This window comes from Sinohyriopsis cumingii, chromosome 17 (genome assembly GCF_028554795.1).
Source record: "Sinohyriopsis cumingii isolate HCF-2022 chromosome 17, ASM2855479v2, whole genome shotgun sequence".
Classification (NCBI taxonomy): Eukaryota; Metazoa; Mollusca; class Bivalvia; order Unionida; family Unionidae; genus Sinohyriopsis; species Sinohyriopsis cumingii.
The window spans coordinates 27220873-27247478 of NC_142977.1; the positions used below are offsets into that span (position 1 = coordinate 27220873).

The following is a 26606-nucleotide window of genomic DNA, read 5'->3' on the forward strand; positions in this document are numbered from 1 at the left end:
TTGCTTTTAAATTAAGAAACCAACTGTACTCAAATTAAATGTGCATTTTCAAATTTTGGAGTATAATTGATGTCATAAAACGCAAGGGTACAATCAGCATGACTATAGCATGTGAGAAATTAATAAGTATTCCTCGACTAAAACTTGTCAAGACATTGGTGGGTTTTTTAATTAGATTTAAACCACAATGATATAGTCCTCATTGAAATGGCATAGTTTTTCAAGTTGTACACTGTATACTGAACGAATGTCATGATAGGCAGCCTGTTAAACACAAAAGGGTCGCATTGCATTCAGTTACTGAGAACTTCTTATCGTCTTTCATTTTAGACGGACGCACAAATGGAAAAATTGATATCGTACCGGTTTTAATTTGACGTCCTTAAGCTTGCCCAAAAGCGTGGCTATTCCGTACTGCAGATCTGTAAGGAGTTTTTCGTTCTGCGTCCGGTTTTCCGACGCTGTGTCTCTCCGCTTTTCCTCCGCGTCGAGGTAATTGAAGAGGTCATGAACCATCTTACGACCTCTTAAAATGACAAATTAAACGTTATATATATATATATATATATATATATATATATATATATATATATATATATATATATATATATATAAACTCTATTCCAAATATTTAATACTAATGTAATATCAATTTTGATTATGACACGGATGTCTGATATATATATATATATATTTGGACTGTAAAGTAGCGAAAGGGGAATATAAATATGCCTGTAAATCATAGAGGTATTAACCTTTAACCAGTCCTCAGCAAAATAAAATATTTGTAACTCCATTTTAAAAGAGACTCGATAACTGGATCAAAGAAAATGAATTTTTTGGTGAAGAAGATGGTTTTCAGCTGTGGATCCTCTACTGATGATAATATATAGACATTAAGAACTTTGATATATAAATATCTGAGAAAAGAAGGAGGTTTTACGCTCATTTTGTTGATTATGAAAAAACGTTTGACCGTATAGACAGATGCTTACTTTATCATAACTTAGTGAACTAGAATATTAGTAGTAAATTGCTTACGAGACTAAAAGCCATTCATGCAAATATTAAAAGATTATGCGAAAACGCCAATTAGCTTGATAGACGTATTTAACTGCCTGACGGTGGTAAGGCAAGGTTGTGCTTTATCACCTATTTTGATTGTATTATTTCAAAAATATTGAGAGACACATATCTCTGGCCAGAATAACGGTGTAATGCTAGAATTTTCTAATTTATTGCACTTGGTTTCCTTCACCAAAACTGCTACTCAGCTTCGAAGAATTCTAAATGAACTAAACAAATCCTGCAACATCTGGAAATTAAAGCTAAATCTCGAACAACTAAACTTAGAAGGTATGAAAGATAGTGGGGTTTTTAATTTTGAGATAAAGATTGTATCTTGTTATATATATATATATATATATATATATATATATATATATATATATATATATATATATATCTTGGTTGTGTATTCTCTTTGAAAAACTCATGGTATATGTGGCCAATAAAGGTAGCATCTCAAGCGGCAATGTGACTTTAGAGTTTCAAGACTTGACTTAATCGGTTTGGAAAACTGTCTACAAAAAGTCTACTCCAAAGATTGAAAACTAAAATAGCACCAATTTAGAATTATGGGACTGACGTTTGTTTCTACAAAGCAACTGACACTGAAACTGCCAGTATGTCATTTTGTAAATATATTATTGGCATTAGGTACAAAAATGTTCCCTACGTTGAAAGATTATGACCTCTTTGTGCAGATATAGAAGATGAGATCCACCTAGCTGTCAAAAGTCCCATGTATGATAATTTGAGAAAGGGCTATGTACTTTCATACGTTCATTGTAAAGTAAATAACATAATGTTTTACAACTTGATTAAGTGAATCAATAACAATATTAATATCCTACATATTTTAGCTGTTTATCTGGCAAATCTTTGAAAAAAGAATTAATGTATTAATTCTAGAATTTTATTTTCATGTTTCGTGGTGTTATATATAATGTATTCGCCACTCGTGAAAATACTGAGTTTTTCATCCACTCGATGAAATATGTCCGTTATTCACTCGTTTCAAGCAAATATTCTTTTTATTTTATGCTCACTTAAGTTGGCTACCTGAAGTTTGTGACACAGTGAATTAGCAGATTTCTTACGGTAATGTCAGCTGTTTACCCTACATGTTCTGCTCTGCTATGTGTACCTGCGCACAAAATTAGTTCCAAATTAGATTGATAAAACTTAACTGATATTTCCAGAATAACAAACTACAAGTTTCAAGGATAACAGACAGGGATTATTAATAATGACAATGACATGTACATAAGAATAAAGTAGTTCACTGACAAAAAATCAAATGGAGGTAAGTATGTTCTGACCCCCAAAAAGTAGTTCCTGTAGTGAATTTTTTTATATTTTTCACTACAGTGAAATATCAATATTATTTTAATTAGAAAATCAAGTCATTCACTGCTTTGCATAAAATAAATATATATATTCCTAGTAAACTATGTTTCTTCAAGAATATTTACTAAAGTATAATACCTTAAGAGAACTACTACTACCTGGCAAATCCAGCCCTCCAAGATACTACATTCAGCTAAAGGGAACTATAAGTTGTCTGCTGATCTATGTGGTGGTTGGGGAGAGCTATCTCCCTTCAGGTATAAGACTTGGCGGCAAAGCCTAAGAATGTTACAGTTACTACTAGAGCGGAAGGCACGCTCTCCATTGATGGATGTGTGTGTATTATGATTTGGCAAGTATTCTTGAAAAAAAAAAAACAACATATTTTACTGGGAAATACTGGCTTTTTCCTTAAAATAAGTTAATCAATCATAATACCTTAGGAGAATAGAGAAGAAGTGGAATGAGGTACTTCCCCTTGCTTCCCATTACCCAGAGATACCATCTACGGCCCCCCAAAGAATGTGATACAGTTCTAGCAAACCCGACTGGAGAGGACTCCATCTGTCGGGCGAGGATTCAAGTAGGTAACATATTTTCCCTGCAAATACGGCAGAATTCGTGAAGCCACATCTTGAAACGCTGTAAATCGACTTGTTGAGCTGTGGATATATGTCCTACCAGACTGAATTGGTCCTCTGGGATCACAGATCTCAGAGAGAATAGCTTGAGAATGGTGTCTCCGATCTCCAACCCACAGCCTGAATGATATCGGTTAGCGAATAGTTCCGATCAAATGCTAACCTGGTGGCAAATGCCCTAACCCGCTGAGCCGAAATGCATAATACATTCAGGGACGAGATGTGTTGATATATCCTCCCGTCCTGTCTTGAGAGGTAGAAAGAGGCGTGATCTACCTCGACGCAACAGCTCTGTTTACTAACGTACCACTTCAAAGCCCGAACTGGGTCCTGTAGGTGGCCTTCAGCTGATGTGTCGGGACGAGACAGAGGTTTCATGACGAAAGCCTGGTTACCCGTGGAAGGAAAGCGGTTCATGCCGATGGAAGATGATGTCTTCATAAGTAAGACTGACTTGTCTTGTCGGAACAATGTATAAGTCGGGTCTGTTGATAGGGCATGAATTTCGCTCATTCACCCTGCAGTCGCTGAGGAAGCAGGAAATGTAGGAAAGGTGCGTCAGAGATGCCCTTGAAATTGGTTCAACATGTGTCTTGTTTAGCCAGGTTAATACCCAAGACAGTTTCTACTTTGTGCAGAGGGTTAATGAATGTATAAATGAAGTGATTGTAGGCGTGGAGGTCGATGACTGGCTGCAGAATGCCGTTTGCTTTTGGGACGAAGAAAGGTCTGGAATAACTATCCCGAGAAAATGTGCTTTGAATGAGTTCTACGGCCCTTTTCTGGAGAAGAATTTTTTCTTTCTGCAAGCTGATGGCTATGAATGGGTCTGATGCAACGTTTGAAAATGTATGAACTCTGGACAGAGGAGAAGGACTGTGAAAATTGTTGCAGATTCCCCGGATACTACTTGTCAAGTCCATGGATCGTCGTGGCAAATATTGTCCCATTCAACAGCGAAGAACTGAAGCGTTCCTCTGACCCTGTTGTGTAGAAAGGGTCGATTGGAGATCGTGTAATCTTTATGGGGAAGAGACTGTGGAAAGGAGAAATCTTGGGACGAAAGAAGAGCAGCAGGGGGGGGGCGAATCCGACATTTTGTCCAATCGTCATTTGGCTTAATTAGTACTTTCTGCACTCAGCGGATCCGGTGTCGTCAGCGCCTGGTAAAAAAAAAACGACGTCGTCGTCGAGGGGATCGTCCGGACGTCATTTGGTTTAATTAATACCTTCTGCGCGCCGATCCCAGCGTCGTCAGCGTCCGGTAAGCACATCGACGACCGCGTCGATGTCATCGCCCCCCCTGCTGCTAAGTGGCTACTTGCAATTTAACCGAATATTTGGTCAAGTCCATATGTAACATTGACCAGCATCGATGGGAAACTGTCTCCATCAATGGAGGAACTGTCATAGTTCCTATAAATAATTATTATGACATTTCCTCCATATGTGACGGGTCAGTTTTGCAAAACAATTAATAATGACAGTTTCCCCATCGATGAAGGAACTGTCATAATTCCTATAAATAATTACTCTGACATTTCCTTCATGTGTGGCGGGTCAGTTTTGTAAAACAGCATCGATGAAGGAACTGTCATAATTCCTATAAATAATTACTCTGACATTTCCTCCATTGATGGGGGCTGTCTCCGCTGATGAAGGAACTGTCATAATTCCTATAAATAATTACTCTGACATTTCCTTCATTACTTTGTCATGGGTATTGTTGTTGTTGTTGTTGTTTTACAAAATAAAAAATTTTTTTATTAAATAATGCCCCATCGGCGGATTTTAACCGACGAGGATACTAATGAAATAATAAGACTCCGTGGGAAAACACCAATATCGGAAATAGCAGATCGATACAAAATCAGTTACCAGCGCATTTATAAAATTTGGAAAAATGAGCCTGACAACGATATCAGAATGATAGATATTAGCATCGACGATGAAATAAACCAAATTGTTGATGCACCCAGTGATGCGAATTCATCCATGGACGCCATCGTGGATAAACAAACAATTCAGGACTTGCAATGGCGGCTAAATAATTTGACCAACGAGAATAAATCATTGCAACGACAGTTGAAAAACGCGTCAAGCACGGCCGATCATGATCGAGTGCAACGGCGCTATGATTATTTGCAATAGCGTTATGACGACCTGCAACAGCGACATGATGATATGCAACGGCGTCATGATGATGCGCAACGACGTCACGATGATGCGCAACGGCGTAATGATGACATGCGACGCACCATTAATGGGCTTCAGCACCAACTCGGAAATGTTCGGAAGGAATTGAATGAAGCGCAACACGATAATGCGCTACTGATTCAGCGAATCACCGAAATGACCGCCGCCCCCAGCGAGCCGGAAATAATCAGAAAAAAGAATAAACCCCGCGAGGACAGACCTCGCGAGGACAAATTTACGATCGACGAAATCCCCGGTGTGGTATCTCGCAAGGACATCAAGTTTGTGAACCGCATGGATAAGGCGCTTCAAGATGGCGACTAGACATTTCGTTCGGTAATTACCCATACTGTATTAAATCGTTTGACGTCATGGTTTGGAAACATTTTTTCATACGTTCTTTGGTAATATTTGTAGCGGAGACACAACCGAGCTTTCGATGAACGACTTTCAAATACCATACAATTGTATTTATCTCCGTTGGGGAATTTTTGAACCGCATGAAATCTTCCGTTTTTGAATTTCACGCTGATTGGCATTCTTGGGCAGGACTTTTTATAGTCGTTAATGACGCTGTCGAATTTCACCGGATGATATTCCAGCAACGACATTATAATTAAAGCCGTTATTTAATTAAATATTAAAAATGATATTAGAATGATGGGGCTTGGATCATATTATGTTCCTCATGATGGAATAAATTGGATTGACCGCAGCAATAATGATTTACCACCTTATATTCCACCACGGCAATTTTGATATGATAAAACCCGAAAAACAACACCCGATGGCGTCGTTATGGGCTGGCAAATAAATACTATCTGTTTGAATATTTCAAAGAGAAGAATTATCGAGTTTGATTCGGCGCCAGAGACCGCTAGGTACTTTGGTATTTACCAAGTCCACAATGATGACCTTCCCTATTATCTCGTTGATGGCATCGGAGACATTTGGATCATACTCCGCGGGAATATTCCTGATGAAAAATGCGCTTGGTTTGATAACCCCGAAACGTTATTCGATAACGCCGTTGATGATCTTCCGTTGCGCTGTCGCGACGAGGTAGCGCGTCACTTGGTGGGCGCACAAACGGCTCTATCGAACCCCCCCATTCCTCCATCAATGAAGGAACTGTCATAATTCCTATAAATAATTACTCTGACATTTCCTTCATCGATGGTGACAGTTTCCCCCATGAAGGAACTGTCATAATTCCTATAAATAATTACTCTGACATTTCCTTCATCGGTCACCGAGAAAACCATCCATTAACCGACCACACATGAAATCGTAACATTGTAGTGTGCTCGTCCGTCGCGGTAACATTCCCCCCTGCGAATCCAACATCATCGATGGTCTCGTTGATCCACGCTGAATTATTTGCAAAATCAGATTCGGGCCAGTCGGGATAATACAGCACGTAGTCGGATCGACCTGAGTTCTTAGTACCGTCCTATTGTAATTGACCGCCGAATCCCTTGTAGATCGATTTGATTTTTTCAACGATATTTTTTAGCGTCAATTTACCCCTTCTGAACCTCATGTCCGGAAATATATCGCCGAAATGTTTCAACAGCGCGTTGTACTTGTCAAGTCGGTCTGGTTGCGCCAGCATCTCAGAAATGCTATTGATTAACCCGGCGCGGCTCACAGGAACGCTCTTCACATCAAGTCGATTCGGAACCACATCGGGGAGACTCAACGCGCCAAGAACGTTTCTAACGATGTTAAGTTGTTGCCGGGGGCTGATCCTGTCGGACCGACACGGCGTCGTTGCTACAGCGTTGCCGTTATTATACTCATCGACTACAACGCGCTGATATCGCTGCAGCCGCGAAACGTTTTTATTCAGATGTTCTATTCGGTAGTTATCTAGTTTTCTCACGTCGGTCTGGAACACGTAATTGAGATACGTCAACGCCTTCTCGTATGGCTCTAGCCGCTGTTCGGGGTCGTATTGGTAGTATTTATCACCGGTGATTTCATCACTGATTTCATCACTGATTTTATCGCCGGTGATTTCATCACTGATTTCACTATTAACCGCAGCAATTCTCTCTCCGATGGAGGATTTTAAAAAATTATCTACGCGTGGATCACTATTAAGTACCGCGTCGCTGACTCGTTTCTGCTTTTGTTGTTTTTTTTCCTTCCATATTTCGTATTCATCTGGTAATTCCCATTCAACTGAATAACCGGTTCGTTTCATCATTTCAACAAGTCTGCACGTGAAATAGCGTTTTGAATTGTTCTCGTCAATAATCGTGCTAATAAACATATATCCGTAACCGGTATGCACGTCACAGCGATTTGGGGTTCTAAACAGCAACTCCGTCGACGATAAATTCCTTTCATGTGATTCGATTGCGGAAATAATATCATCACGGGTCAATGGAAGCTCCGTGCGGTCTCGTTTTGTTGCTGAGTAATGTATTTCCGAAATATTTCGGAAACGATGGATAGCTTGTTTGGTCGCCTCCACAGAACCTAGTTCTTCAGAAAACACCGTCATGTACTTGAATCGCGGGTCCACAATGGATACCCCGGCCTCGACGGTATGATTATAGATCACCACGTCGATGTTTTCAAACGCCGCAGTGGTATCGGCGAAATCTCGCTGTTTTTCGGCCGGGTCGGTGTCCGCATGATAGTACTTTACTCGGTATCCTAGATGCTGTAACAATCTGGCGAGCCTTTCCACAGAATAATTTCCGCGTCGTTTGTTGTGCGCGAACACAACCACACGATTTCCTCGTCGTAACGTGTCCAACAATTTATTGTAGTTGTCTCTGTGAGACTGTTCCACAATGAATTTTTTACCATGATCGGGCCGATATTCGTTGATGATGAATTTCATGTCCGGGCGATTCAAGTATTTCCTGAATAATTCCAAGTCGTCATTGTTAGCGTCCGCGTCAAGTACAATTACCCGTTTCGCGGATGAAATCAGCCATGTCAGTGTTCCCCAAATCTGTTTGCCGCGTCTTGATGAGACTATCTGTCGAAGAATTCCGTGCCACTCATCCAACAATAGAACATCGGGGATTCCCTCGACCCGTACAATCGATTCTATCTGGGAAATAACCCTGCGATGCTTTTTTGTATCGAATATAATATCTCCGTGGATCGCTTCGTACGATTCGAGACTATGATCGATGGCGGTCTTTCTGGTAAAGGTCTTTCTGTACGAGACGCACAATACAGACTGATCATCTCGTATTGATTTCCACGCCGACTCTGACTTGCCGAGTCCACAGTGGGATCCGTCCATGTAGTCGTCGTTGAGGATAATTTTACACCCCCGGCCACCTTCATGAACGGGTGGCTCGCGATAAGTGTAATCGGGAGTCCTCTTGGGAAACTCGCCACTTTAGTCCTTGCGGCGATAATTAAAACTCCTTACGTATCTTTCGTAGAGGGTTTTATCGTCACTAGTGATTTCATCACCGGTGATTTCGTCACTAGCACGCGGTATTATTATTTTTTGCGTGCTTCTGTAACAACCGATCACAGACTGATCAGAGTAAACGCACACGAATGCGTCAATGGCCTTTCCCTCGATGAATCCACCAATCTCATTGTATCCGTGACGTCGCTGACATATGCTGCAAAATGAGCCCGCAACTCGCCCCAGCGATATTATGTTGCCGAGTCGATTTGTAGTCCCGGTGATTTGATCGGGTTGTCCGGACAACAACGTGGAAAATTGTCGGATTTGTTCAGCAGTAAGATCATCACCAGTGATTTCATCACCGACGGTGGGTTCGGGCTCAAGTTGTTCGTAACACGGCTGAATAGAAACAGGACAGGATAGCAGCGTGCCGGTGAATCCAGCAGGATAAATCAATCGCTTATCAACGCTGTTTGGTTTCGCCGACCTGGTTCCGGACAATTTGATGCTATACAGCCCAGCTTGCGTATCAACATTCCATGCTGGTCTGTCCGCGGCAACTTTCTTCAACAGCGATTGATGTTCCTCGAAATCCACCGGGATCGTTTTCAACATAATGTGATAACCGCCGCTGGTTTCAAAAACTAAAACATCATTAATGGAATCAACTAACTCGTGGAAATACGACAACAACTCGGCCAGCGATGGCGTCTTGGAATCCACGTCGATGGTAGGATATCTGCACCGGTGTTTCGGAATAATCTCATTGACCGCGGAATACCCCTGAAATTCCCTTATGTCCGGATCATCTACGAATACATAGAATTTTCCCATTTGTTGGATGATTACTCCACGAAACCGATAGTTTGCAACGGTGAGGAGTTCCATTGCGGTCTTTTTGCTGGAAACACTCCAAGATGGACCCAATTGTCTTCGGTAGTATTCTCGCACGTCGTGATACGTTTCCGGGGACGTAAAAAAGTCATCCGGGGACTCCTCGTAATAAGATGTTCCGCGCCCCAATTCGTCGATAAAGGTGTTACTGGAATAATGATTATCCATTATACTGTATGCTTTTTAATATTTAATTGAATGTTTAATAATGGTTAATAATAATGGTTAATCCGGCGCTTGCTGTCAATAAATGTAAATGGCTTCCCCAGGGATCAGGGGTCCCATGCGGAAAAAACTGCTGCGGCGAGTTTTGCGGGGTGCATAATAGTAGATCAAAACAGGGGAGCAAGAACGGTCCTCAGCCCTGTCTCAGATGCGGAACGGGCGTCCGAGGAAAGATTAGAATTTGTATCGGCTGTGGAAGTCCCCAGTATCGGTCAGCGGTAGAATACTGCCAACGAAAGAATAAACCGATACCATCCCCGGAAGAATTCTTAAAATCACGATGGGGTTGAACGGAATCAATGACCCGTCACACATGGGGGAAAGTGTCTGACCGATGAAGGAAATGTCAGAATAATTATTTATAGGAATTATGACACTTCCTTCATTGATGGAGAAATGGGGGAAAGTGGGGAAAGTCCAAATACCACATTTTCCCCAATTTGATGCCTCGCTGGAATATTTTGTGACATTGGAATGATACCCCACTTTCCTCCAACAAGTCCTGTTCATGGAAATAATACCACACTTTCCTACTACGCCGACCAACGGAATAAAAATTTGAAATTGTAATACAGTACATACTAGTAGTGTTACCATGCATACGTATTTGTTGATTTTGCTGGTTGCTACCACCGCGCACGCAGGGTTATATTTACCAGGAACCCCGCATAGTTGGTATGGTAGATCAAATCGAAATTGCCCAAGATGCCGGGACTGCGATTGCCCTGAGTGCCCGCCCAAGCAAGAATGTCCCGTATGCAATTGCCCTACGTGTCCGCCTCAACGAACATGCTCGTGTCAGCAAGTGGTTGCTGAAAAAAATGGTGGAAGCGTTTATTCCTATGTCAGCAAGGACTGGCTTGTAAAAAACTGTGATTGCGGCATAAATACCAAAAAAAAAAAAATTAATGGAGGATAAATGAATTACAAAAATATTTTTTTTTTCTGCGGTAAAAACCCAAGGAAATTTCCGGTTTTTCACAGGAGAAAATGTCAATAGTTCTCCCATGGTCAGAGTATGTCTGACCCACCCCCGCGATGACGGTAACCGTGGAGGACTTATTACGTCGTGAAAATGGCTCTATCATCGATGAAGGAAGTGTCATAATTACTATAAATAATTATTCTGACATTTCCTTCATGGTGGTGACTTGTAAACGCCAGGGTGCGTTCGTACCAACACCAGGACGGCACAAAAATGGCGGAGGCATTTATGTAGCGTGTTAATGGGGGTAATGATTCACAAGTAAATTACCTATCGCGGCGATGAATTACAAAAAAATATCGCGGCAATAATTACAATTAATTTTTTTCTTTGCGGTAAAAATATATCAGTTGTTTTTTATTGTTGTTGTTATTGACCCCTAAGCAGTTACTACTAGTAGTGACCTTGCAATAACAACAACAATAAAAAACAACTGATATATTTTTACCGCAAAGAAAAAAATTAATTGTAATTATTACCGCGATATTTTTTTGTAATTCATCGCCGCGATAGGTAATTTACTTGTGAATCATTACCCCCATTAACACGCTACATAAATGCCTCCGCCATTTTTGTGCCGTCCTGGTGTTGGTACGAACGCACCCTGGCGTTTACAAGTCACCACCATGAAGGAAATGTCAGAATAATTATTTATAGTAATTATGACACTTCCTTCATCGATGATAGAGCCATTTTCACGACGTAATAAGTCCTCCACGGTTACCGTCATCGCGGGGGTGGGTCAGACATACTCTGACCATGGGAGAACTATTGACATTTTCTCCTGTGAAAAACCGGAAATTTCCTTGGGTTTTTACCGCAGAAAAAAAAAATATTTTTGTAATTCATTTATCCTCCATTAATTTTTTTTTTTTGGTATTTATGCCGCAATCACAGTTTTTTACAAGCCAGTCCTTGCTGACATAGGAATAAACGCTTCCACCATTTTTTTCAGCAACCACTTGCTGACACGAGCATGTTCGTTGAGGCGGACACGTAGGGCAATTGCATACGGGACATTCTTGCTTGGGCGGGCACTCAGGGCAATCGCAGTCCCGGCATCTTGGGCAATTTCGATTTGATCTACCATACCAACTATGCGGGGTTCCTGGTAAATATAACCCTGCGTGCGCGGTGGTAGCAACCAGCAAAATCAACAAATACGTATGCATGGTAACACTACTAGTATGTACTGTATTACAATTTCAAATTTTTATTCCGTTGGTCGGCGTAGTAGGAAAGTGTGGTATTATTTCCATGAACAGGACTTGTTGGAGGAAAGTGGGGTATCATTCCAATGTCACAAAATATTCCAGCGAGGCATCAAATTGGGGAAAATGTGGTATTTGGACTTTCCCCACTTTCCCCCATTTCTCCATCAATGAAGGAAGTGTCATAATTCCTATAAATAATTATTCTGACATTTCCTTCATCGGTCAGACACTTTCCCCCATGTGTGACGGGTCATTGATTCCGTTCAACCCCATCGTGATTTTAAGAATTCTTCCGGGGATGGTATCGGTTTATTCTTTCGTTGGCAGTATTCTACCGCTGACCGATACTGGGGACTTCCACAGCCGATACAAATTCTAATCTTTCCTCGGACGCCCGTTCCGCATCTGAGACAGGGCTGAGGACCGTTCTTGCTCCCCTGTTTTGATCTACTATTATGCACCCCGCAAAACTCGCCGCAGCAGTTTTTTCCGCATGGGACCCCTGATCCCTGGGGAAGCCATTTACATTTATTGACAGCAAGCGCCGGATTAACCATTATTATTAACCATTATTAAACATTCAATTAAATATTAAAAAGCATACAGTATAATGGATAATCATTATTCCAGTAACACCTTTATCGACGAATTGGGGCGCGGAACATCTTATTACGAGGAGTCCCCGGATGACTTTTTTACGTCCCCGGAAACGTATCACGACGTGCGAGAATACTACCGAAGACAATTGGGTCCATCTTGGAGTGTTTCCAGCAAAAAGACCGCAATGGAACTCCTCACCGTTGCAAACTATCGGTTTCGTGGAGTAATCATCCAACAAATGGGAAAATTCTATGTATTCGTAGATGATCCGGACATAAGGGAATTTCAGGGGTATTCCGCGGTCAATGAGATTATTCCGAAACACCGGTGCAGATATCCTACCATCGACGTGGATTCCAAGACGCCATCGCTGGCCGAGTTGTTGTCGTATTTCCACGAGTTAGTTGATTCCATTAATGATGTTTTAGTTTTTGAAACCAGCGGCGGTTATCACATTATGTTGAAAACGATCCCGGTGGATTTCGAGGAACATCAATCGCTGTTGAAGAAAGTTGCCGCGGACAGACCAGCATGGAATGTTGATACGCAAGCTGGGCTGTATAGCATCAAATTGTCCGGAACCAGGTCGGCGAAACCAAACAGCGTTGATAAGCGATTGATTTATCCTGCTGGATTCACCGGCACGCTGCTATCCTGTCCTGTTTCTATTCAGCCGTGTTACGAACAACTTGAGCCCGAACCCACCGTCGGTGATGAAATCACTGGTGATGATCTTACTGCTGAACAAATCCGACAATTTTCCACGTTGTTGTCCGGACAACCCGATCAAATCACCGGGACTACAAATCGACTCGGCAACATAATATCGCTGGGGCGAGTTGCGGGCTCATTTTGCAGCATATGTCAGCGACGTCACGGATACAATGAGATTGGTGGATTCATCGAGGGAAAGGCCATTGACGCATTCGTGTGCGTTTACTCTGATCAGTCTGTGATCGGTTGTTACAGAAGCACGCAAAAAATAATAATACCGCGTGCTAGTGACGAAATCACCGGTGATGAAATCACTAGTGACGATAAAACCCTCTACGAAAGATACGTAAGGAGTTTTAATTATCGCCGCAAGGACTACAGTGGCGAGTTTCCCAAGAGGACTCCCGATTACACTTATCGCGAGCCACCCGTTCATGAAGGTGGCCGGGGGTGTAAAATTATCCTCAACGACGACTACATGGACGGATCCCACTGTGGACTCGGCAAGTCAGAGTCGGCGTGGAAATCAATACGAGATGATCAGTCTGTATTGTGCGTCTCGTACAGAAAGACCTTTACCAGAAAGACCGCCATCGATCATAGTCTCGAATCGTACGAAGCGATCCACGGAGATATTATATTCGATACAAAAAAGCATCGCAGGGTTATTTCCCAGATAGAATCGATTGTACGGGTCGAGGGAATCCCCGATGTTCTATTGTTGGATGAGTGGCACGGAATTCTTCGACAGATAGTCTCATCAAGACGCGGCAAACAGATTTGGGGAACACTGACATGGCTGATTTCATCCGCGAAACGGGTAATTGTACTTGACGCGGACGCTAACAATGACGACTTGGAATTATTCAGGAAATACTTGAATCGCCCGGACATGAAATTCATCATCAACGAATATCGGCCCGATCATGGTAAAAAATTCATTGTGGAACAGTCTCACAGAGACAACTACAATAAATTGTTGGACACGTTACGACGAGGAAATCGTGTGGTTGTGTTCGCGCACAACAAACGACGCGGAAATTATTCTGTGGAAAGGCTCGCCAAATTGTTACAGCATCTAGGATACCGAGTAAAGTACTATCATGCGGACACCGACCCGGCCGAAAAACAGCGAGATTTCGCCGATACCACTGCGGCGTTTGAAAACATCGACGTGGTGATCTATAATCATACCGTCGAGGCCGGGGTATCCATTGTGGACCCGCGATTCAAGTACATGACGGTGTTTTCTGAAGAACTAGGTTCTGTGGAGGCGACCAAACAAGCTATCCATCGTTTCCGAAATATTTCGGAAATACATTACTCAGCAACAAAACGAGACCGCACGGAGCTTCCATTGACCCGTGATGATATTATTTCCGCAATCGAATCACATGAAAGGAATTTATCGTCGACGGAGTTGCTGTTTAGAACCCCAAATCGCTGTGACGTGCATACCGGTTACGGATATATGTTTATTAGCACGATTATTGACGAGAACAATTCAAAACGCTATTTCACGTGCAGACTCGTTGAAATGATGAAACGAACCGGTTATTCAGTTGAATGGGAATTACCAGATGAATACGAAATATGGAAGGAAAAAAAACAACAAAAGCAGAAACGAGTCAGCGACGCGGTACTTAATAGTGATCCACGCGTAGATAATTTTTTAAAATCCTCCATCGGAGAGAGAATTGCTGCGGTTAATAGTGAAATCAGTGATGAAATCACCGGCCATAAAATCAGTGATGAAATCAGTGATGAAATCACCGGTGATAAATACTACCAATACGACCCCGAACAGCGGCTAGAGCCATACGAGAAGGCGTTGACGTATCTCAATTACGTGTTCCAGACCGACGTGAGAAAACTAGATAACTACCGAATAGAACATCTGAATGAAAACGTTTCGCGGCTGCAGCGATATCAGCGCGTTGTAGTCGATGAGTATAATAACGGCAACGCTGTAGCAACGACGCCGTGTCGGTCCGACAGGATCAGCCCCCGGCAACAACTTAACATCGTTAGAAACGTTCTTGGCGCGTTGAGTCTCCCCGATGTGGTTCCGAATCGACTTGATGTGAAGAGCGTTCCTGTGAGCCGCGCCGGGTTAATCAATAGCATTTCTGAGATGCTGGCGCAACCAGACCGACTTGACAAGTACAACGCGCTGTTGAAACATTTCGGCGATATATTTCCGGACATGAGGTTCAGAAGGGGTAAATTGACGCTAAAAAATATCGTTGAAAAAATCAAATCGATCTACAAGGGATTCGGCGGTCAATTACAATCGGACGGTACTAAGAACTCAGGTCGATCCGACTACGTGCTGTATTATCCCGACTGGCCCGAATCTGATTTTGCAAATAATTCAGCGTGGATCAACGAGACCATCGATGATGTTGGATTCGCAGGGGGGAATGTTACCGCGACGGACGAGCACACTACAATGTTACGATTTCATGTGTGGTCGGTTAATGGATGGTTTTCTCGGTGACCGATGAAGGAAATGTCAGAGTAATTATTTATAGGAATTATGACAGTTCCTTCATGGGGGAAACTGTCACCATCGATGAAGGAAATGTCAGAGTAATTATTTATAGGAATTATGACAGTTCCTTCATTGATGGAGGAATGGGGGGGTTCGATAGAGCCGTTTGTGCGCCCACCAAGTGACGCGCTACCTCGTCGCGACAGCGCAACGGAAGATCATCAACGGCGTTATCGAATAACGTTTCGGGGTTATCAAACCAAGCGCATTTTTCATCAGGAATATTCCCGCGGAGTATGATCCAAATGTCTCCGATGCCATCAACGAGATAATAGGGAAGGTCATCATCGTGGACTTGGTAAATACCAAAGTACCTAGCGGTCTCTGGCGCCGAATCAAACTCGATAATTCTTCTCTTTGAAATATTCAAACAGATAGTATTTATTTGCCAGCCCATAACGACGCCATCGGGTGTTGTTTTTCGGGTTTTATCATATCAAAATTGCCGTGGTGGAATATAAGGTGGTAAATCATTATTGCTGCGGTCAATCCAATTTATTCCATCATGAGGAACATAATATGATCCAAGCCCCATCATTCTAATATCATTTTTAATATTTAATTAAATAACGGCTTTAATTATAATGTCGTTGCTGGAATATCATCCGGTGAAATTCGACAGCGTCATTAACGACTATAAAAAGTCCTGCCCAAGAATGCCAATCAGCGTGAAATTCAAAAACGGAAGATTTCATGCGGTTCAAAAATTCCCCAACGGAGATAAATACAATTGTATGGTATTTGAAAGTCGTTCATCGAAAGCTCGGTTGTGTCTCCGCTACAAATATTACCAAAGAACGTATGAAAAAATGTTTCCAAACCATGACGTCAAACGATTTAATACAGTATGGGTAATTACCGAACGAAATGTCTAGTCGCCATCTTGAAGCGCCTTATCCATGCGGTTCACAAACTTGATGTCCTTGCGAGATACCACACCGGGGATTTCGTCGATCGTAAATTTGTCCTCGCGAGGTCTGTCCTCGCGGGGTTTATTCTTTTTTCTGATTATTTCCGGCTCGCTGGGGGCGGCGGTCATTTCGGTGATTCGCTGAATCAGTAGCGCATTATCGTGTTGCGCTTCATTCAATTCCTTCCGAACATTTCCGAGTTGGTGCTGAAGCCCATTAATGGTGCGTCGCATGTCATCGTTACGCCGTTGCGCATCATCGTGACGTCGTTGCGCATCATCATGACGCCGTTGCATATCATCATGTCGCTGTTGCAGGTCGTCATAACGCTGTTGCAAATAATCATAGCGCCGTTGCACTCGATCATGATCGGCCGTGCTTGACGCGTTTTTCAACTGTCGTTGCAATGATTTATTCTCGTTGGTCAAATTATTTAGCCGCCATTGCAAGTCCTGAATTGTTTGTTTATCCACGATGGCGTCCATGGATGAATTCGCATCACTGGGTGCATCAACAATTTGGTTTATTTCATCGTCGATGCTAATATCTATCATTCTGATATCGTTGTCAGGCTCATTTTTCCAAATTTTATAAATGCGCTGGTAACTGATTTTGTATCGATCTGCTATTTCCGATATTGGTGTTTTCCCACGGAGTCTTATTATTTCATTAGTATCCTCGTCGGTTAAAATCCGCCGATGGGGCATTATTTAATAAAAAAATTTTTTATTTTGTAAAACAACAACAACAACAACAATACCCATGACAAAGTAATGAAGGAAATGTCAGAGTAATTATTTATAGGAATTATGACAGTTCCTTCATCAGCGGAGACAGCCCCCATCAATGGAGGAAATGTCAGAGTAATTATTTATAGGAATTATGACAGTTCCTTCATCGATGCTGTTTTACAAAACTGACCCGCCACACATGAAGGAAATGTCAGAGTAATTATTTATAGGAATTATGACAGTTCCTTCATCGATGGGGAAACTGTCATTATTAATTGTTTTGCAAAACTGACCCGTCACATATGGAGGAAATGTCATAATAATTATTTATAGGAACTATGACAGTTCCTCCATTGATGGAGACAGTTTCCCATCGATGCTGGTCAATGTTACATATGGACTTGACCAAATATTCGGTTAAATTGCAAGTAGCCACTTAGCAGCAGGGGGGGCGATGACATCGACGCGGTCGTCGATGTGCTTACCGGACGCTGACGACGCTGGGATCGGCGCGCAGAAGGTATTAATTAAACCAAATGACGTCCGGACGATCCCCTCGACGACGACGTCGTTTTTTTTTTTACCAGGCGCTGACGACACCGGATCCGCTGAGTGCAGAAAGTACTAATTAAGCCAAATGACGATTGGACAAAATGTCGGATTCGCCCCCCCTGCTGCTAGAAGGGACCCCCACTGTGTTCTATTTGCTTTGGTTTGCAAGGGCTGTGGCTATCTTGGTGGCTTGTTTGCGTACTTCTTCAATCTAGCCGATAATCAGAAGTTTGGAACATAAACGGTTGTGCACGCAGCATAACTTAAATGCGGCCCTTCAGAAAAGCGGAGGTAGAGAGCACTGTGTAGGGTTCCGCCAGTTGTAGATAGGTATATGTGGTGACAGCGTTGGTTAAGGTGTGTTTGGCGGCCCCGTTTAAAACACGAGCCATTTTTAAGACCGACTCCCATGCATGCACTTTAGTATTAGGAGTGAAAGGAGATAGGATATATTCCGCTTGTTGCAAGAGATAGAAATGGAGATAAAGTCCAAGTGAGTGCCCATGGCGATGATAATGAGCACTAACTGTTGAGTGTCGTCGAAGGTCATCCGGTCTAGATGTATGGAGCGTTGCTTGGTCATCCCCAAATCGGTCAACTGCTGAGGTTCTCAAATGAAAAGATGACATAGTGCAAAGGTAGAACAACTGACGGTAGTTGTTAACGATGCGCTTTTGTAAGAAGAAAAGTATGTTCAGGCCGGGATCTTGCAATTGATGGTGAAGATAGTTCAGAATGTATGTTACCATTCTCTACTGTGGCAATAACTAAAACATAGATTCGTCCTTCTTTGTCATAAAATAATCAGATGCTGAACTTATGTTCAGTTAGTTACTGGTGTGGGAGGAGGAGGGCAGAACTCTGGGGATAAAATGCGGTAAACTTTCTCGGTGGAGGCCCGGACGGCTGAATCTTCATTTGATATTGTGTAGGGAAGAACTGATGAAATTCTTTGAGAGCAAGCATCATAGTTCTTGGTGAAATTAGGTAAGGCTAAGGACTCCCGTAATGCCTGGGACTTAGCAGGTGAAGATACACGAGGTCTGCAGCTAATGAAGCTCATCGAATGCCCCGACTTTGAAACCGTGACCTCGAGACGGTCATTAAGTAAAGAGTCTCTTCTTGTGGCAGAGTGTATTTGCGAATCGACGTATCTTGACGTGTGAGGAACTAATCTTGGCATCGTGCCGAAGAGGGTCCCGAGATGGCATATGGGTTATGATTGCTGGATATGGCGGCATAAGTCTGGTTCGACGTGCTGTGATTGAAATGTTTCGTGATTGAGCCCTTCATATTGGTTGCATTGGCTCCTCATGATTTTAAGACTATTGCGTAGATCGGTCACAGCAGAAAAAAGCCATCTGCATGGGACGGGTGTCGTTCGAATTTTAAAGTTGGGATGGATTACGGGATGTTTGATCCACGTAACATGTTCGTGTATCTGCTTAGCTAAAGGGAATGGAAGGGTGTTTGATTAGCTCCTTCCATCGCCGTTCTGAAATAGAAAACGATTCTAAGCCTGGGGAGGCAAGACCAATAGTAGCCAGGAGTCGCTAATAACGCGGAGCCTGGTGGCAGTGACTTGGGTACCGGAACAGTCTCCAGTCTTGTTGATTTCCGGCACTCCATGGCTGAGGGGTGAAAAGTAGATTTATCTCCCTTGTTCGCAAGAAAATCTAGCACTGATTAAAAGTCAGCATGTAAACTGATGACGTTGTCTTCTTTCGCTGTACGTTTTTGTGCTTTGCCCGTAGTTCTAACCTGTAAGTATCAAGAATCAGAGCATACAAACATGTGCGGCCTTGCACTTGTTGGTCAGTGCTCAAGACTGTCTAGGTTAATATTATCAGACAAGGTAATAAAGGTTATATATGTCTAGGTATAATATAAATTACTGGATAAAGATAAAATTACCTGCAGGAAGGCTCAGAGATAGCCTATACAAATAATCATGGAAGCATGGCGTTATGGGAGCTAATTAATGCCTTGGTAAAGAATGCTCATCTATATGTACCAGAAATAAAGGAGTTACTCAGATATAAAAGGGTTCTGAAAGGCATAAAACTTGCCTGCATAAACGTATCGCAGACCAAACCTATCACGTGAAGACCCTGCAATTGACGATGAGCTCGAAAATATACACAGACGAAATAATGTTAGCAACTGAAAGGCAGAACTTAATCGGTGTAGGGAAGAGAGAAATATAGATGGAGTATACTTTCCTTTGAGGTGAAAAAACTCCTACAACTGGGTATGCTGAGAGAGAGAGAGAGAGAGAGAGAGAGAGACAGAGACAGAGAGATACAGAAAGACAGAGAGAGAGAGAGAGACAGAGAGCGTGCTTTTCGGACGAGAGGAAGTAGTAACAAACACGTTCTTAGGTTTTGCTTTGTTGTTGTTGAGTTTAATTATAGTGGCGTGCGCACAATTGTGCATGTGCCACTTTTTTCTGACTGCACCGCAGCCTGCTAGTTGTGCCTGGGGAAGGGAATGGTGCCACCTCCCCCAGGCTTTTATGGATTCAAGGAACCCTGATAGTTTGGCCTCAATCTGTGGGTCCATAAAGGTCCCTTACAGTTGAATGGTTGGCTGTCATTAGTGGGAAGGAGAGCTCGGGAACGGTCCTGTTTGCTTTACATCGCTGGTTTCTTGTTGCATTTGCCTGTTGTTGTTTTTTTTTTTGTTTTTTTTAAATTTTTTCTTTTGTTTCTTCTTTAGGTTTTGCTGTCATATACCTACGGGAATATCATTCTTCCTGACCGCCACATAGGTCGTAAGACAACAGTTAACTCGCTTTTGCTAAAAGTATTATTTGGGAGGTCTGGTAGTAGAACTCATAAAGTATTCTGATTGTGTAACGTATTTAAAGAAGAAAGCTATGCTTCTTTGGAAGTTCCTTCTCTACTTGATGTTTGTCTTGTTCTTTATTAAAAGTTTAGTAAAAGGTCTGACATGGTTAACATTTCTGGAAATGAAATGTTGACCCTAATTCTGATCCTCGTATTGTGTCTTAGATTTTTGCATTAAGGTCGTTTAAATAACAATTTAGGGAAGAAAATGATGTTATAAATAGTATTTACGATGCACATATACACACAGCGGAACATAAATAGTAAACAGCTGACACAGTCGCGCGGGTTAATGCAAGACATCTGCTACTTCCATCTGTGATAGATATTGCTACACAAAATTGTTCAGCACATGAAAGGAAACTTTGCTTGTTCCGAGCAAATTTCGGACATATTTAATCTATTCTCCATCGTAAAAAATACTGAGTTTATCATCCATTCAATGAAATATTATTCACTAATTCCGAGCAAGTTTCCTGTACCTAATGGCAAAAATGCAACAATGGTCATAATTTACATTCGATATTTTTTCTAGCACGTGTTGGAAAGGACGAGGACATTCAGGCAGAACACCTCGTTTTGATTTCGACAACTATAACAAAAAAGGAAAAAATGTTCGGAACTCAAACTGCTCTCCGTTGATTTTGTTTATCAACGTCAATGCCAACAAAGACCGTTTTACCTAGATTTAAACTGTCATTTCATTTATTTTATTGATGAATTAATCTCATAAGGGTAACAGTTACAGTTCTAATGGTCCTGGTTAAAGTCATAGCATTTCTATATTTTACGCAACATTATGAGAAGCACTGAAACAAGAGCAGACGTTTCTACAAGAAATTTATCATTTCAGCTTGTGGTGTCAGTGGCGTTTGGAGAGGCGAGAGCGCCACTTGAGGGCAACTTAGTTCCAAAAAGATATCTGGTAGAACTGACCAAAATACGTCGTGCTTTTCCAACTAATTCCACCTCAAAAATACTTCAGTGTACAAAACGTTTTTAAAAACGCAATCGCCTGAAAATGGCCTGAGAACTTATTCGTCAGCTAAAGAATGCGGGGAAAAATCGAACCATGCCAAAAACATTTAGCTACCTTTATGAAATTATTTGGACAAGTTCAGCAAAAGAAATTTCTCCAGTAAGTTTATGCTTAAGAACAAAAGCTTGGGATTGTCACGATCAAGCATAAGACACCTCAGTCGATATATCGCCGTAATAAACAATGTTTTGTGATGTATATATGTCGTCCTTTGGCATAATACGGTTCAGCTATAGGCGATGACGGGTACCATAATAATTCGACGCGTTTTTCCTACTATTTTGCAGAATCCGATTGCAGGGTATGTTTCATATCACGTTGTTAGTCCAGAACATACGCAAGTAGTTACGGTTTATGTCAACTTACTGTTATCATCATGTCCTCGTTTGTGATTCTTCACAAAGGTCTGGAAAACCAAGAAATAGCATTATTTACATCCTGGTAACGAAACGAGTTTTTTTTTTTTTTTATACACAAATCCCATTTGTGTTTATTTAATGCAGAAACAAGATTTCTCGCAATCGGTCATTATTATAAACGTAGATATTGTCAGTATTGATAAACATATTATGACGGTAAGGTTTCACCTGAGATGGAAAAAAATGTGGATATCATTTACGACAGTTAGAACATAGTAAAACAAACACATACATAACATAAAATTACACATAAGAGAATACGTTTCACTCACTTGAGCATTTGTTGATGGCTGTTGAATTTCAAATCTTTGAAAATCTGGGTTAGTTTTTTCAACTCTTCTTGCAGTTTTGTTCTTTTGATAAACTTCTCTTTCTTATCGTTCTGAAGCTTCTGATGAGTGCTCCCTTGATTCGAAACCCGCAAAATAACATCCTGAAATAACGGCAGAGTTGTCCAATTTTTATGTTATAAATAGAACATTTTGTAAGTTCATATTTATTCCTCTACGAATGTGCTACTGAGATTACAAATCCCAAGTAATAATTTCCGTATTATGTGCAATTACAATATATATTATCACAAAGGACGCAATTTTAAAGCAAAGGCTTAAAGACAGAAGTATCTGGAAGTATTTAAAAGTAATTTTACGACAATATTTTCTTGTATTATTAAGCAGAATAGGAACTTCTTTCGTAATGTACATTTTTTAAAAATTTATAAATCTTGTTGAATTTTTCAAAAAGGCTTCAAAAAAGTAACTTTCATAAATTTAATTTTAAAAGAGCACTCAAGAATCATCCTCTGAAATGAAAGTTAGACCTTGCCAACTACTGATCTACCAAGGTTTTAGTAGAAAAGAAGTCGTAGTTATGCGGAATATGGACTAGCTTATCCTATCCGCGAAAGTTATCTGAGATATCTTGTTATTATACATCGTCACATACCCTGGACTGATGAACTCCGTTTTTCTATATTTATCAACTCCAAACTCACAAGATCCAGTATTTTGTTTTTGGTTTATAAACCGATCATTTCTATTTAGGCAATATGGGATTGCAAACCAAAGAAAGATTTGCTTACCTCTGAAATTTAAGAGCTTTACAACGTGCAAAACTACGCACCTCCAAAAAATAAAAATTTGACCACGGATATGATCCAATACGCATCGGCAATTTTACACTTTGCAAAGACACATCCGCACACGTTTTTGAAAGAATTGTGCTTATTTTAAAACTGCTTCCAAGATATGTATTATACTGACTTCAGTAAGACATGAACATTAATAAACTAACGGAACTACGTGTGTAAAACTAGTTTGTTGTTCTTAACATACAGACGCAACCTCAGAGTTGGTTGGCGTAGGGATAATATCCAAAATTGGATAATAAATCGACATATAGCAGAGTCGCTTCTTTAGCGACTGTGGCGTAAATTACATCAGTCTTGGGTACACGGTCTACTGAAGCCTTGGTTTACTTAAATATATATCGGCCATGGGCACACTGGCTTGTAAAGCCTTGGTTTTCTTAAATATTCATCAGATAACACAGAAAATGTACTGGCAAATCAGTTTTGGTTGCAAAGCAGACGCTCTTTTACAGTGAGATGAGAAAATCTGGTTCCTTTACATATACACGATATTGTCCAAGAATCATTGAAGACCATGTTTATTATAATATTCTTTCTCCCTAATCTTGTGATATCGCCACTAAAGATCATTGGGTGGTGGGAAGAGGGTCCAATCAAATCGATAGAATCTGTCCATTTCAAATGTGATGGACTGGCAGTATACACGGATAAAAAAGCTTCATCATTCAAAATTGAGAATAAGTTTAAGTGTTAGAATGTTAGAAAGTATAGAGGTTAGTCTTCGGTTTCACGAACAAATGGTATTAATTATTCTAAGTTGAGACGTTGTGTGTTAATATGAAAAATGAATCGTTTTGGATTACTGGTACTTTATGGAAATCAAAGCATTATACACTCTTATTATTTTCCCCATTGGAGATTTGGATTAAAATCATGAGGGGTGCACCAACCAAATTGCTATTATACTACTTTTCGATCACTCGACTGTGAAACAATTCGAGAATAAATCGTGTGATTATTATGGTTCCAAATCCCGAAACCATATTAGTGTAGCCCCATATGTGTGGTTCTTATCGGGCACCCAACTAGCAAACATTTACACCATTTTATCTACCCACATCAGTTCCGTATCTGTTCTTGGAGATGTTTGTGGTTTTCTCAATTATAATCGTTTTATCTTTGATTTATATTAATTACAGTTGACTAACTGTGCTGAGCATAATTTTGAGCTGCCGCAACAAGTTCGGTTACTATATGCTATGCGGTCTCAAATCGCCTTTATCAGAGCCATCCTTGATTCAATTCCAACTTCTTTCAATGCAGATATTCCACCGATGTCTGCATTTGTGCCATCTCTTACTTGGATTTTCTGAATGCCACCGAGGTGAATTCTTTGGCTGTATTGAGCTGATTAAGTTTTGTTTGGTTCAACCACAATAGGATAATTCCAGTTAATATTGTAGGAGAAAGCCTCAATCTGACGCAGCACTCGTTTCGTATTTTGCTCTTTACTTTCGCTACAGGCTTTGGGCTAAGGCCAAGTGTAACATTGCGATAGCATATTACATTTAATCGTTATGTTTAATGGCTGTATTGAGCTGGTTAAGTTTCGTTTGGTTCAACCACAATAGGATAATTCCAGTTAATATTGTAGGAGAAAGCCTCAATCTGACGCAGCACTCGTTTCGTATTTTGCTCTTTACTTTCGCTACAGGCTTTGGGCTAAGGCCAAGTTTAACATTGCGATAGCATATTACATTTAATCGTTATGTTTAATGACATGGACTAAAGAGAGAATTGCAGAATTGAAACAACCAGAGACAGGCTGCGGTTGGATTTGGGAACGACAGTGGTATCGATAGGTGGGACCTCAGTTACACGTGCATGGAAGTGTAGGTAGACCATGGACTGTCTGTACAGGTCCCACGTCTTCCAACGAAAGGTAATAAATCTAGTACAACCTGGCGAGATATGTCGGGGAAATCTGCAGACCTGTGCCCATTAACGAACACAGCTTGCAATATGCACGCAACAATTATTGTTGTCCAAGTCAAGCATAAAATTTATTCAGAGGGTTCTTGATAACCGTTCAATCACAAAGAAACTACAAACAATTGTAACCAATCAAATATCTGTCTTATTAATAGTCTATTCACAATCGATCTACAGTAGCAAACGCTATAAATACATATCTTGGTCACTGATATATTGCTGGGTCGGTGTCGTAATATACATTATTGATGTCTTCAAAAAGTAGGTGTATCAACAAACAAAATGTAGCTCGGTCCATAGTATCGTTGGTGTGCAATCGCTGACAAATTGATGCGGCCTCATTGATAACTGGTGTGTATTGCTCGCACGAAATAACCCGCAGTTTCTGTGGTCTTGGCGCACCGACCCCAATCAAATTCCCTTTTGAACGTAATCGCGTGTATTTGCGACTCCAACATAAACTCTTTTAATTCTTTAGAATTGGGTACGTTAGTGGCCAACTCTAAGCGATAGAATGACTATCTGCCGTGCCGATTCATAACATATTTGAACTTTTGCTTACATCTCCGATGCTTCAAGTCACCGACATGACATTGCTAAGAAGGCATCAAACGATATCCGTGTGCGTCAGTGTGCTGATAGTGAATAAATTAATGACTTGAATACAATCAGTCCTACACTCAGAGAACGAATCATGATGGATATTCATCGGGCAGATCTTTTATTTCTCCAACATGACCGGGTACGCGGACGCACAGGCGAATGCACATTAACCATTGTGGATGATGCCAGTAGATATAAAGAGGCGGAGCTTTTGATGTCTTAATGTTAGGGCTGTTGCAGAGCCGTTGCTGCATTGTTAACAAAACACAAGGTGTTCGTTCGTCGTGGGCAAGTTAGCATACATTGTGATCAAACCATTGTGGAGCAACTTAACCGTACATTTGCCAATATTCGGATATCTGTACAGCGGTAACTGTTAATGAATTGTAACGAACGATCTCGTTATTGGGCAACACGGTTTCGATCAGTCGTAGAAGAGTTTAATAATGAAATCACACTCGCAATAGGATTAAGACTTGCTGAGGTGATTGGGCAGAATAATCTCCCCGTTACCCATAAGTCAGTTTTACAGTCACCCGTATTAGTCTCTCACGGTTACAATTTCGTCCAGTATCTGTGCAAACCGAGGTGTTA

The 26606-nt window shown here is 41.2% G+C and overlaps 1 protein-coding gene across 2 annotated transcripts in view; it reads right to left on the bottom strand.

Annotated features, from left to right (window-relative positions):
- The window catches only part of LOC149778299 (outer dynein arm-docking complex subunit 3-like), a 64911-nt gene that overhangs the window by 2419 nt on the left and 35886 nt on the right, over positions 1–26606 (bottom strand). For both annotated transcript variants that reach the window (XM_089939115.1, XM_089939114.1), the window contains 2 exons: positions 22600–22760; positions 364–526 (listed from right to left, as the gene is read on the bottom strand). In XM_089939115.1, coding sequence (XP_089795241.1) covers positions 364–526; positions 22600–22760 — 324 coding nt within the window. The remainder of the gene's footprint in view (positions 1–363; positions 527–22599; positions 22761–26606) is intronic.